A 14,032-nucleotide genomic window follows, 5' to 3' on the forward strand; every position below is an offset into this window, starting at 1 on the left:
CAGGACATACAGTAAAAAAAATAAATAAATAAATAAAAAATAAATAAATCAGTAAAAAGGACAAAGGGGAATGTACAGGGACAAGCACTGCCAGTTTAACTACCAAGAGGCAGAAGTCGAGATCATTGTAAACTGAGGACTCCCTATACCTCTCACTCCTTCCAGTCACCATCCCCCTTCACCCCATCACCACCCAGTGACTCACCAGGGCTGTCATCCTGTCCAAACCCTCCCTTCACAGACACCATCTCCATGCCAGCCTGTTGGTTATCAAGCATCACAAAGTTGTGGAACTGCAGCTTAGTGCCAGATACTGCCTCGGCACCCCGCTCACAGTGCCACGCGGTGAAGCTTTGCCACTTGGCCACCTGCAGGAATTTTTTTTTCTTTTTCTTTTCTTTTATTTCTTTTGTGTGTGTGTAAGTGGACAGTGGCCAAGGGCAACAGGTGAAAAAAGGCCACTGAGGTGCAGGCTCAAAAGAATGGTCAAAAGGCTCATCCAAAAGTGGAAGATTTTTATTTATTTATTTATTTTTTTTTTTTTATTGTCCTTACTACTGGGATTTTTATTTCTTGTTAACAGTTCACTAAGCCACAAAACTGTTCCTTTCCAGTGAGGGGTTGATGGGGCTACGTGTGTGAGTGTGTGTGTGTGTGTGTGTGTGTGTGTGTGTGTGTGTGTGTGTGTGTGTGTGTGTGTGTGTTGCTTTGCCTGGACCATCCTGTGTGGGATCGTAATATTTTGTAATAGTAAGCTCTGTTTCATCAAGTGTATCAGTAATTAGGCAGGTGAGGCTACAGGAGCATAGTTCATAATAGTAAGCTCTGTTTCATCAAGTGTATCAGTAATTAGGCAAGGTAATTAGGGTACAGGAGCATGGTAGCACTGCCACTGACTCATGTACTAAATCACTGACTGGTCTATGAATTTCTATATGACTTTGAAATGTTAGCAAAGTTCTGTATTTCTACCAGAACCATAATTTGAACTGTATGGGTTTTGACAGAAATACATCAATCTGCTGCACATTTCAAGACAAGATGGGAATTTGCTGACTGATCAGTGAGTGAGAGCTTTGGTCAGTTACAGTGTTATCATGTTCCTGTGTCCTGAATTACTAAGACACACCTAATGACAGAGTGTAGCAGTATTGCCCATCATTATACACACACACAGATCATATACACATGAATGGATACGTATTTAGTGATGCGTGACACAGACTTACCACGTCCCTGCCTCCACAGATGTCGGACTTTGGGTGATATCCTGGATTGGAGAACACCCACAGACCATACCTGGAACAGAGGCCAGTGTTGTCATCAAATGTCCCAATGTCCCAGATGGATAGCCAGAAAACAGATTAACTTTTATCCTTCTGTACTATGATCCTCTCTCTCTCTCTCTCTCTCTCTCTCTCTCTCTCTCTCTCTCTCTCTCTCTCTCTCTCTCTCTCTCTCTCTCTCTCTCTCTCTCTCTCTCTCTCTATTCCACCCATCATGTAAACTTCAAGCCAGCACAGAACACACAGCATAACAATAACACTCATGCACACATACTCGTACACACATCCTCTCTCTCTCTCTCTCTCTCTCTCTCTCTCTCTCTCTCTCTCTCTCTCTCTCTCTCTCTCTCTCTCTCTCTCTCTCTCTCTCTCTCTCTCCTACCCAGCCAACACACAATCACAAACACACACACACACACACCTTCCCATGGAATGTGCATTGTTATTGAAGAAGAGTCCCATCTGTTCAGTGTTCTGGCAGTAGATGTTGGTGGTGGATGGGCCCGAGGGGTGGTGGTCCAGCCTGTACCAGTAACCAAAGTGTGTTCCACTGGCAGCTGCATTGTAATGGAAAATGTTGTTTGGGTTCACCACCTGATGGATGAGCGAAACAGTGGATCAGTGAGTAAGCGGTTTGTGGAAAATTGCAGGAGTTATGAGTGTGTGACTGGAGTGGGAGGTGGTTCTCAGAGTGGCTTGTGGAGACTTTGAGAGTTTTGAGTGTGTGGAAGATTCTCTCTCTCTCTCTCTCTCTCTCTCTCTCTCTCTCTCTCTCTCTCTCTCTCTCTCTCTCTCTCTCTCTCTCTCTCTCTCTCACATTCTTCCATCTAATTGATTTTTACTGAAAGAGGAGCACTGGTCAAGGGCAACAAAAGGAAGAAATATACCCACTGAGGTGTCAGTCCCTAAAGGAAAGAGGCCAATGGATCATCCAAAACTTGAAGCCTCCCTCTTGAAGGAGTTCAAGTTATTGGACTGAAGAAATACAGAAGCAGGCAGTGAGTTCCAGAGTTTACGAGATAAAGGGATGAATGATTGAGAATACTGGTTAATTCTTGCATTAGAGAGGTGGATAGAATAGGGGTGAGAGAAAGTAGAAGACATCCCTTACTTGTTCTCCCTCCTCCCACCTTTTCCCTCCCTGCTTCCTTCCCCTATACACGCACACATGTGCACACACACACACACACACACACACACACACACACACACACAAAAGATGTGGTTGAAGCAGAGCATTGTACACATAATTAAAGAGAAATCGTGCAAACATAGATATGGAAACAGGACAAAAGAGCTTGCTTGGACCCTGTGCAGTACAACTTGTTAAATACAACTAGATAATCACATACACACACCCACCCAGAATGAGGAGCGTGTCACATCCACATTAAGAAGGGAAGAGGAGGTCCTGGTGTAGACTGCAAGGTTGTACTGCACCACACTGTTCTGCTCCACCCCATCCTCTGTGAAGATAGCGTGACCCATGTTGTTGTACGCCACATTATGCTCCACCAGCAGGTTGTCTGTTGCGTGCATTGTCACTGCGCGGTTGTAGGTGTGGTGGATGGAGCACCCGCGGATGTACGAACCACCCATGTCCCCAGCCAGGTGGAAGTGGAGTGGGTACCGCCCAAGTTGGAATGCCTGGGTGGAAATTTGGCAAGTGTGTATGTGTGTGGATTACAATGGATGTGGTGTGTTATTGTGCTTGCCTGAAGTGGAGGTGATGTTACTGTGCCTGTTTGAAGTGGAGGTGGAGGGATATTTTGATGTGTGAATGAATTAGGGTGGATGTGGAGGTGATACTAATGTGTCTCTCTCAAGTAGAAGTACAACACATATTGCTCAAATTACTACATGTGACATTACTACTACTACTACTACTACTACTACTACTACTACCATTACCACTGCCACAACACACATGACCTGACCCAGATTGGCCCAGCAGGACCCAGCCTCTCACAGCCTCACCTGACCAGCCTTGGTCACCTCCACGTACTCAATGCGTCCCATCACCAAGTCCAGGTCAGGGAACTTTCCAGACAGTATCACGGTGGCACCAAATTGGTCACCGCCAATCTCGTCTCCATGTCAACCATTGAAACATGACTGGGTGGCGTGCTGGTCTGGGATGGTAAAGAGAAGAGAGACATGTTGGTGTGTGGCAGTGAACAGAGAGAGAAGAATGCATTGAGAGAAAGAAAAAGAGAGATGTATTCTCGTGTTTCTGCATCTTATCTCAGCCACTTCTATCAGGTCCTGGTGAAAGTTACTGGGATTTTCCAGGATGTTTTCATTATAGTAGTGAAAGGTTAGCAAGGATTCTATGCCTTTATTAGATCTGGGGAAAACTATTGTTGTTTTCAAGGATATTTTCACAATCTAACAAGGATTCTATGCCATTAACTGAGTGTGGTGGAAACTGTTGTGGTTTTCAAGGATGTTTTCCTGATTGTAATGAGGTTAACAAGGATTATATACTGTTAATAGATTTTGGTGGAAAGTATTGTGGCTTTCAAGAGTTCTTTCATAACTGTAATCATAAATGAACAGGATTCTACACCATTAACAGATTCTGAGGGAAAGTATTGTGACTTAAGAGTGGTGAATCCTTTAAAATTCAGATCTGCACCATCACACACCACTGCTACTATTCACAACCACTACTATACACCTTGAGAACCTGCACCAGAATGGCAGTAAGTCACCAAACTCACCAGAACTGAATGAACTCACACCTACACACTACTACTACTACTACTACTACTCCTTGCGGCCCACACACAACACACCTTCAGAATCTGCAACAGAACAGCAATAAGTCATTCAGCAGAAGTCAATGAACTCAGACCTACACACTATTCCTCCTCCTCACAGCCTTTCATAACCTATATACAGCACAGAACAACACCACAACACCAAACTCACCAGGCCTACAAGCAGTGTCACAGCCCTCAATAGCCGCACTGAAGTCGGTGCCAACATTTCACTGGATCTTGACATTGTGGGTGAGGAGTCCCACCTCTGCACGTGTCTCCACTGTGTGTCCCCCAAGAGTCTGGGTGACGGAGAGGTGGGTGTGCTCCAGTGCCTCTGTCAGTGTGACCTCCAGGCCATCCTCAGAGACTGATGCGATGGTCCTCACCTCGTTCTCCTTCATGTAGAACCTGTGGAGGGATGAAGGGGGTGAGAGGGACAGGGAGAGAGGGGTGGTTTGGGAGATGAATGGGTAGTGAGAGAGAGAGAGAGAGAGAGAGAGAGAGAGAGAGAGAGAGAGAGAGAGAGAGAGAGAGAGAGAGAGAGAGAGAGAGAGAGAGAGAGAGAGAGAGAGAGAGAGAGAGAGAGAGAGAGAGAGAGAGAGAGAGAGAGAGAGAGAGAGAGAGAGAGAGAGAGAGAGAGAGAGAGAGAGAGGTAGTTAGGCAGAGATGGATTGGTGGTTAGAGAGAAAGGAGGGAGAGAGGGAGGGAAGGAGAGAGGATGGTTATGAGAGAAGTAGAGAGATATTTTTATCTACTGCATCTCTACGGGTGAGAGAGAGAGAGAGAGAGAGAGAGAGAGAGAGAGAGAGAGAGAGAGAGAGAGAGAGAGAGAGAGAGATTTGCACATGAATGTTCCTTTACCTGTTCTCTGTGGTGGCAATAACAACCTGGTCACCCTGCCTCAAGGCGACGGGCAGGGACAGGGTGAGGTTGGTGTCCCCAAGGGAGGCCTTGTGTGCCAGGTGGGTCCAGGTGATGGGGACGTGACAGCCATGAAGGTCCAGCGTCCCATCACGCACTGCCAATACCTGTGGGATGGGTCAGGGTAGGTGGTAAAGGGGTTTGGGTTAGGTTATGTGGAAGAAATCCAGTCTTTTATGTTGTTATTTTTATTGTTGTTCTCTCTCTCTCTCTCTCTCTCTCTCTCTCTCTCTCTGCACAGTGGGATGGAGTCTAGTCTTTCATTTTGATGGTTTGTATCGTTGTGGTCTGTCTGTCTGTCTGTCTGTCAAGGAATCTAGTCTTATACTCTGCTGGTTTGTATTGTTGTGGTCTGTCTGTGTCTGTCTGTCTGTCAAAGAATCTAGTCTTATATTCTGCTGGTTTATATTGTTGTGATCTATCTGTCAGACAAAACATACAGACAGATCACAACAATACAAACCAACAGAATGAAAGCCTAGATTCCTTGAAAAACAAGCAGACACACAGACAGACAGATAGACAGACTCATCCTCCTCACCACTACAATCATGGATGCATCTTGATAACCAGACCAGCCTCCACCAGAATCCATGAAAGGCATAGAATCCTGGTTAAATCCTTCTCTCTCCCTTTGCCTCTCACCTTGGCATCCTCTCTCTCTCCCTCTCCCCTTGGCACCCCCCACACTCTCCCTCAGCCTCTCACCTTGGCACCATACAAGGGCAGCTCGGTGGAGTGTGTGTTGCTGTGCAGTTCAATGACGGCCTCACCAGGGAAAGGCTGATCCTCCGACCCAATACTGAGAGAGCCACCACCAACGATCAAAATATACTCTGCCCACAACACCAGCTCCTCCACAGTCTCCACATCAAACACCACGTGGCCGCCCTGGATCAGCAGCATCTTCAGCACTGGTGTTGACTGGTCCAGCAGCAGTGTCTTGCCCTGAGTCACCACCACCAGCTGCCCCTGTGATGGTGGCGGTTCGCTGCCCCAAGTGAATGGTGAACTCCAGAGGTCGATGTAGGAAAAGATTCCACTATTGTTCTGCTGTGGAGATGAGGGGTGAGAGGTGAGGGGCGAGGGGATGAGGTGGGTGAAGGAGGAGAATGAGATGAGGGTGCTGAGTGGTGAATTTTAGAGGTGAGGGATCAATGATGAGGGGTGAGGGAGGAAAGGTGAGGGGTGAAGGGGTCAGAGGGGATAGAGGGATAGAAAAAGGAAGGTAAGTTAAGAAAGGAAAGGAGAAAATGAGGCTAAAAGGATGAAACAGGAGATGAAGAAATTATAAACACAAAAATTAATAAAAGACATCAAATTAAGCAAGAAAACAGAAGGAAAAAGAGCAAAACACTTTCACCAAACAAAAGAACACATAAACACTCACAGCTGCTGCCAAGCCTTTCCCAGGGGCAGTGACCTTGACCTGGAATTGACCCGACCCTTGGTGAGCCTCAGTGATGCAGGTGATGCTGGTCGGACCCTCTTGGGTCACCTTGCACTCTGACCCACCAATGGTCACCTTATTGCCGCTCAACCTAGGGAGGATAAGGTCTAAGTTAGGCAAGGTCAAGTCAGATCATTATGTTGCCGTTTGACCTGAGGAGGTAGTGGCTGGGTTAGACAAGGTTAAGTCAGGTCACTATGTTGTCACTTGTCTTAAGGTTAGGCAAGGTTAGGTCAGGTCACTGCAATACTGCTTGACCTGAGGGGGCAGTGATCAGGTTAAGCAAGGTTATATGGCAGAAAATACAGCATGCATACAGACAGACAGACAGGCAGGCAGAGAAGCACAGACACCCAGAAGTCACACAGACACCAGGCACTGTGGTACTTACCCAAAGCCAGTGCCAGTGAGGGTGAGGGAGGTGCCGCCAGCAGTGCCGCCTCGCTGGGGCTCCAGGCCAGTGAGGGAGAGTGTGAGAGCCAGTTGGTAGGTGAAGCCACCCAGCAGACTGGCAGACAAACCATTCGGGCTGCTCACCACCACATCACACGTCACATCCGCCTCACCTGGTACATGTAGATGGATAGATGGATGGATGGTTGGATTGAGGGATGGATAAATTGATGGATGGATGGATAGATAAATTAATTGATTAATTGACAGATAGATAGATAGAGATAGATAAATAAATTGATAGATTTATAGTTTATTGACAGATGGATGAACAGATTGATAGTTAACTGACAGATAGAAAAGCAGATTGATAGTTTATTGATCATCACACACACACACACACACACACACACACACACACACACATAGACAAATAAAAGGAAGGTTTAGTTAACAGATTCAGTTATACAGACAGACTGACTGATAGATATATAGGTAGGTAGGTAGACAAACAGGTAGACATACTGTAGATAGACAGATAGATAGATAGATAGATAGATAGGTAGGTAAATAGATTAATAGATAGGTAAATAGGTACAGATAGATAATTTATTGATAGAGATAATTTACTGACCATCACACATACACACACACACACACACACACACACACACACAGAGACAAATAAAGGAAGGATTAGTTATATTGTCATTATTATCATTATCAATGAATTAATTATCATAATACTACTAATGATAATAATACTGCTATTATCATGAATAACAGTAATAATGACACTACTACCACTACCACCACCACCCCTACTCACTGTGGGGCAGGGCTGGTGCCACACAGGTTATGGCTGTGGTGCTGTCGCTGCTCACAAGGTCACAGGGCAGGTCACACAAGGTCACCAAGGAGCCGCCATCCGGGTCAAAGCCCTGACCTGCCAGCATGATCCTAGCACCCCCAAAGCTCCCTGTGTAAGGTCAGTCAGAGTCAGGGGGATGAGACAGACACACAGACACACAAACACAGAGACAGACAAACAGGTTGCGACAGATGGACAGACAGAGACAGGCAGAAGGATACAGTATAATCAGGAACAGACAGAAAGATAGACAAGACGGCAGAGACATATAAGTAGAGACAGACAGACAGGCAGAGACAGACATGCAGAGAGAGAGAGAGAGAGAGAGAGAGAGAGAGAGAGAGAGAGAGAGAGAGAGAGAGAGAGAGAGAGAGAGAGAGAGAGAGAGAGAGAAGCAGATAGATAGATACAGACAGACAGGCAGGCAAAGAGAGGTACAAAACACACACACACACACACACACACACACACACACACACACACACACACACACACACACACACCTGAGGAGGGAGTGAGTGAGGTGAGAGAGAAGATGAGGGAGATGGACAAGTTGTTGGAGTCTCCATACACTGCATCCCTCACAACCACCTCATGTTTCCCTCCTCCAAGTGCTGGGACCTGTCTCCACCACCACCACCACCACCACCACCACCACCAGGGAAAGAAAGAAAAAAGAGCATTAAACATTCTTCCTAATTCAAAAAACTTTTCCTAACCCAAATCTATCCTCGCTTAATTCATTGTCTCATTCAGTAATGTTACTTTTCCTGTCACTCACTCATTTGCAGAACTACATCTATTTCCTCTACTATTATTATTACTCAGTTCCCTCTCACTTTCCCCCCCAAGCTGCCTCACACTCCCTCATGGCACTCATCAGTCTCTTCCCTGCAGCACTTCCCCTCAATCCCCCTGACTCACGATGCACTGGAGGGAGGTGGGTGAAGCAGGGGAGACCAGGCCACACCTTTTGCCCCCCACGGTGACCTCAGGGGTGCCCCCGGACAGAGTGAAGCCAGTGCCATCCAGTGTGAGGGTGGTGCTGCTCACCACATCAGTAGAGGGCCTGGCAGGAGAGTAAGGGGGTAGTGTGAGGTTGGGAGGGAAGAGGGGTGGGGTGGGGACAGGAGACCAGGGGTGCATTATACGGGAAGTTTCTCTCTAACCCTGCACCCCCGTTCGTTTGGGGCAGTCCATCAGCAGGAAGCAGCAAAAATGGCCGCCCACAGCACTCTTCTTAGCATAAGAGCTCACTGATGACCCTGTACTTGACATTGTGGACATTATTTATAGAAGAAATGAAGTTTTAAGGAGGCAAGAGGAGGAGAGAGAAGAGAGCCCACAGAGTCCTATGAGAGTCAGGGATTATGCTTGTTTATCAAAAGTAGTTTGTGTTACATATGTGGTCAAGGTGTCGCGATTCTACCACTCCAAAGTTGCTTTTTTTTTTTTTTCGTTAGACTCCCTCCAAACTAAGCCTCGAGGCCAGCATGCATGCTCTGGCTGGCCTGTCCAGTGGCCTGAACAGGCTGGCCCCACAAAAAAGTTACTCATACAGGAATCAGGCCACCTGAAGGGCCACACTCAGTTCTGCTTAGTGCCCAGACACTGTTGTGGAAGGTTGGCAGGCTGGCTGCTCTGCTCCACGCTGATGAACTGGAATGGCTGGCTCTGGCTCTGCCTCTGGCCTTGGCTACATTAATTATGACATTATCAACCTGTTGGCTTCATTAAGGGATAATCCCATCCTATGCCCCTATAATTTCATTTGGGCCAACAGCAAGCTCTGATGTGTGAAAGCAGTGAGTGCAGGCTGTGTATTGAGAACAACAAACACACTTCTTGCCACTACATCACAGACTGTGTTAAAGCACGACAATTCTGAAGAACTGGTGTGAGTGACATGCCCTCCATGGTGGAACACTTGGTTGACCTGTGAGTCTTGAGGTAAGTGAAGACTGCTGACCCAAAATTCCTACAAGCTAGATAATGAACAAAGTGAGCACTAACATTATGTTGTCATTGTTATTATTATTGTCACTATAATTATTAGGTAGTATTATTACTATCAATATTAGTAGTATTAGTATCACTGTCATCATTATTACTATCATCATTCATCTTATTTGTTGTTGTCTCAAAGACCCATTCTATTTCATCGCAACATTCATTTACAATACTTCCAAACTGGGGGCCACCTCACGTGCAGTGTCTTAACAACAGTCCTTTGTTGAACTTTTTTCATGTAAGAGGGACACAGGCCAATGGCAACAAAAACCCAATTTAAAAAAAAAACCCACCGAGATGCAAGTCCCCAAACAGGGTCCAAAGCGGTGATCAAAAATTGAAGGATAAGTGTGTTGAAACTTCCCTCTTGAAGGAGTTCAAGTCACAGGAAGGTGGAAATACAGAAGCAGGTAGGGAGTTCCAGAGTTTACCAGAGACAGGGATGAATGATAAGATTACTGGTTAACTCTTGCATTAGAGAGGTGGACAGAGTAGGAGTGAGAAAAAGAAGGTCTTGTGCAGCAAGGCTGCAGTAGGAGGGGAGGCATGCAGCTAGCAAGATCAGAAGAACAGTTAGCATGAAAATGGTGATAGAAGATAGCAAGAGATGCAACATTGCAGCAGTGAGTAAGAGGCTGAAGACAGTCAGTTATTGAGGAGTTGATGAGACAAAAAGCTTTTGATTCAACCCTGTCTAGAAGAGCATAATCCATAGAAAGGCATAATCCATACATGGATGGATAGGGCCTCTGTACAGAGCAGCTGGAAGGGTGAGAAAAACTGGCGATGTCTCAGAACGCCTAACTTCATAGAGGCTGTTTTAGCTAGGGATGAGATGTGAAGATTCCAGTCTAGATTATAAGAAAAGGACAGACCGAGGATGTTCAATGTAGGAGAGGGGAACAGTTATGTGCCATTGACGAAGATGGGATATTTGTCTGGAAGGTTGTGTTGAGTTGGTAGATGGAAGAATTGAGTTTTTGAGGCATTGAACAATACTAAGTTTGCTCTGTCACAATCAGAAATTTCAGAGAAATCAGACGACAGGTGTTCTGGTTTCCTTTTGTGACCTGTTTACTTCCTGAAGGGTTGGACGTCTATGAAAAGACGTGTAAAAGTGCAGGGTGGTATCATCATCATACGAGTGGATAGGACGAGAAGTTTGGTTTAGAAGATCATTGATGAATAATAGGAAGAGAATATGTGATAGGACAGAACCCTGAGGAACACCACTGTTAATAGATTTAGAAGAACAGTGACCATCTACCACAGCAGCAACAGAACGGTCAGGAAGGAAACTTAAGATGAAGTTGGTGAGAAAAGGATAGAAGCCGTAGGAGGGCAGTTTGGAAATCTAAGCTTTGTGTCAGACTCTATCAAAAGCTTTTGATATGTCTAAGGCAACAGCAAAAGTTTCTCTAAAATCTCTAAAAAAGATGACCAAGACTCAGTAAGAAAAGCCAGAAGTAGAGCAGCCTTGACAGAACCCATACTGGCGATCAGATAGAAAGTTGTGAAGTGAAAGATGTTTAAGAATCTTCCTGTTGAGGAAAGATTAAAAAATTTTAGATAGGCAGGAAATGAAAGCAATAGGATGGTAGTTTGAGGGATTAGAACGGTCACCCTTTTTAGGAACATGCTGAATGTAGGCAAACTTCCAGCAAGAAGGAGAGGTAGATGTTGACAGATGGAGTTGAAAGAGTTTGACTAGTCAAGGTGCAAGCACGGAGGCACGGTTTCAGAGAACAATAGGAGGGACCCCATCAGGTCCATAAGCCTTCTGAGGGTTTAGGCCAGTGAAGGCATGGAAAACATCGTTGTGAAGAATTTTAATAGGTAACACAGAGTAGTCAGAAGGTGGAGGAGAGGGAGGAACAGGCACTGAATCATTCAAGGTAGAGTTTTTAGCAAAGGTTTGAGGAAATAGTTCAGCTTTAGAAATAGATGAGATCAGAGTGGTGCCATCTGGTTGAAATAAAAGAGAGAAAGATGAAGAAGCAAAGTTATAGGAGATGTGTTTGGTTAGGTGCCAGAAGTCATGAGGGGAGTTAGATCTTGAAAAATTTTGACACTTTCTATTTATGAAGGAGTTTTTGGCTTGTTGGAGAAAAGACTTTGCATGGTTCCAGGCAGAAATATAAAGTGCATGAGATTCTGGTGATGGAAGGCTCAAGTACCTTTTGTTACCCATCTCTCTATCATGTATAGCACAAGAACAGGCTGTGTTAAACCAAGGTTTGGAAGGTTTAGGTCGAGAAAAAGAGAGAGGAATGTACGCTTTCATGCCAGATACTATCACCTCTGTTATGTACTCAGCACACAGAGACAGTCTGTGACATGGAAGCAGTAGTCATTCCAAGGAAAATCATCAAAACACCTCCTCAGGCCCCCTAACTAGCAGAAGCAAAATGTTAGAGGCACCTCTGCTTAGGGGGATCCTGAGGAGGGATTGGAGCAATAGGATGAGATACAGAAGTGAGATTGTGATCAGAGGAGCCCAACAGAAAAGATAGGGTAACAGCATAAGCAGATGGATTAGAAGTCAGGAAAAGGTCAAGAATGTTGGGCATATCTCCAAGACAGTCAGGAATACAAGTAGGATGTTGCTCTAGGTCGTGGAGAATGGTAAAGTTGAAGGCTAGTTCACCAGGATGGTCAGTGAAAGGAGAGGAAAGCCAAAGCTGGTGGTGAACATTGAAGTCTCCAAGAATGGAGATCTCTGCAAAAGGGAAGAGAGTCAGAATGTGCTCCACTTTGGAAGTTAGTCAAAGAATTTCTTATAGTCAGAGAAGTTAGATGAGAGGTATACAGCACAGATAAATTTAGTTTGAATGACTCTGTGGTTGAAGCCAGATGGTGGAAAATTCAGAAGATTCAAGAGTGTGGCAATTCACCTAGTGAAGACTGAATTGTCTTTGCCAACACAAAGACCCAGCTCAGGAGTGATCCTGCGCCACCTGCAACATCAAGATCTGAGGTCACTGGGTAAATGAGGTGGTGGGGGTGCTGGCCAACACAATCACTTTGAACATGATGATAAATATTTGTTCTCATTGAAATTAGTGAACATATTTAATAATGATAATATTAATAATGCATTACTGTTATTATTATTATTATTATCATCATCATCATTATCATCATCATCATTATCATCATTATTATTATTATTATATTATTATTATTATTATTATTATTATTATTATTATTATTATTATTATTATTATTATCAGTTGTAGTAGTAGTAGCATCATTATTATTACTATTATCATTATTATTATTATTATTATTATTATTATTATTATTATTATTATTATTATTATTATTATAAACAAAACACCAGTGATACAGAAGATGTGTGTGTGTGTGTGTGTGTGTGTGTGTGTGTGTGTGTGTGTGTGTGTGTGTGTGTGTGTGTGTGTGTGTGTGTGTGTGTGTGGTGAAGTGGGGTGCATGGCATCAAGACTCACGTGACAGAGAGAAGCATGGGGGTGACGGCTGCAGCGTAGGTGAATGCTTTGGCAGCCATCACATTCTCACTGCAGGCCACACTGACCACCACCGCTGCCTCCCCCTCAATGCCAGGTGGCAGGCGGCAGGAGATGGTGTTGGCACTCTCCTGCAGCATGGGGCACTCAGCACCACCAACCACCACCATCATGTACCCGGGAATGAACCCCGAGCTGTTCCCCACCAGCACCGCACCTCCGTTGATGCTGCCGGACTGAGGTGTTAGGGCAGAGGCCATGGGCAGGGTAGTGGAGGTCACCTTGTTGCCCACAACTGCCCTAGCCCCAGCCATGGTCACCATGGGTCTGTAGGAGCCTGCGGACAGGCCGGCTGCTGTGCAGGACACTTTGGTGGGGGTGAGAGAGGTGATGGTGCAGGAGTAGGAGGTGGGATGGTCCTCTGTTGAGTGACTCTGTTGTGGGTGTCTCTCCTAGGGGTTGTGGTCCAGTATGTGGGGAAGAGGGCCAATGCCAGCCATGCGCCAGGCACCCAGCTGCACCGTCTCCTCAAAGGTGGCTGCCCCAGTGCCGGTGAAGCTACCCCAGAAGCCCCGAGGGGCCTCCAGCACATCCACCAGGGACAGCCTCGCCTTCTGCCCCAGGCCATGCAGGTACTTACCACTGAGCACGTTATCCTCATCCTCGGCCACTGTCTCCACCAGGCGGTCCATCTCATCACCCGCCTCCACACCCAGGAAGTCCTCAACCTCATCCTTCAGCACCACCACCACCACTCTTCCCTTTCTTCCACCATCAAGTCTTCCTTCTCCTCCTCCTGAGGCACCTCTCGGCAGCCATGGGGGACCGACTGTTGCACCAGAGTGATG

General features: G+C 45.8%; 1 protein-coding gene across 2 annotated transcripts in view; it reads right to left on the reverse strand.

The window, feature by feature from the left end:
* Positions 1-4,361, reverse strand: part of LOC135094049 (fibrocystin-L-like) — a 32,169-nt gene extending 27,808 nt beyond the window's left edge. For both annotated transcript variants that reach the window (XM_063993797.1, XM_063993798.1), the window contains exons 1-6: positions 4,221-4,361; positions 3,264-3,418; positions 2,649-2,933; positions 1,708-1,880; positions 1,230-1,299; positions 206-368 (exon numbers count right to left, since the gene is read on the reverse strand). In XM_063993797.1, the coding sequence (XP_063849867.1) occupies positions 206-368; positions 1,230-1,299; positions 1,708-1,880; positions 2,649-2,933; positions 3,264-3,305 (733 nt within the window). In that variant the 5' untranslated portion in view covers positions 3,306-3,418; positions 4,221-4,361. The remainder of the gene's footprint in view (positions 1-205; positions 369-1,229; positions 1,300-1,707; positions 1,881-2,648; positions 2,934-3,263; positions 3,419-4,220) is intronic.
* Positions 4,362-14,032: the final 9,671 nt, after the last annotated feature.

Source organism: Scylla paramamosain, chromosome 44 (assembly GCF_035594125.1).
Source record: "Scylla paramamosain isolate STU-SP2022 chromosome 44, ASM3559412v1, whole genome shotgun sequence".
Classification (NCBI taxonomy): domain Eukaryota; kingdom Metazoa; phylum Arthropoda; class Malacostraca; order Decapoda; family Portunidae; genus Scylla; species Scylla paramamosain.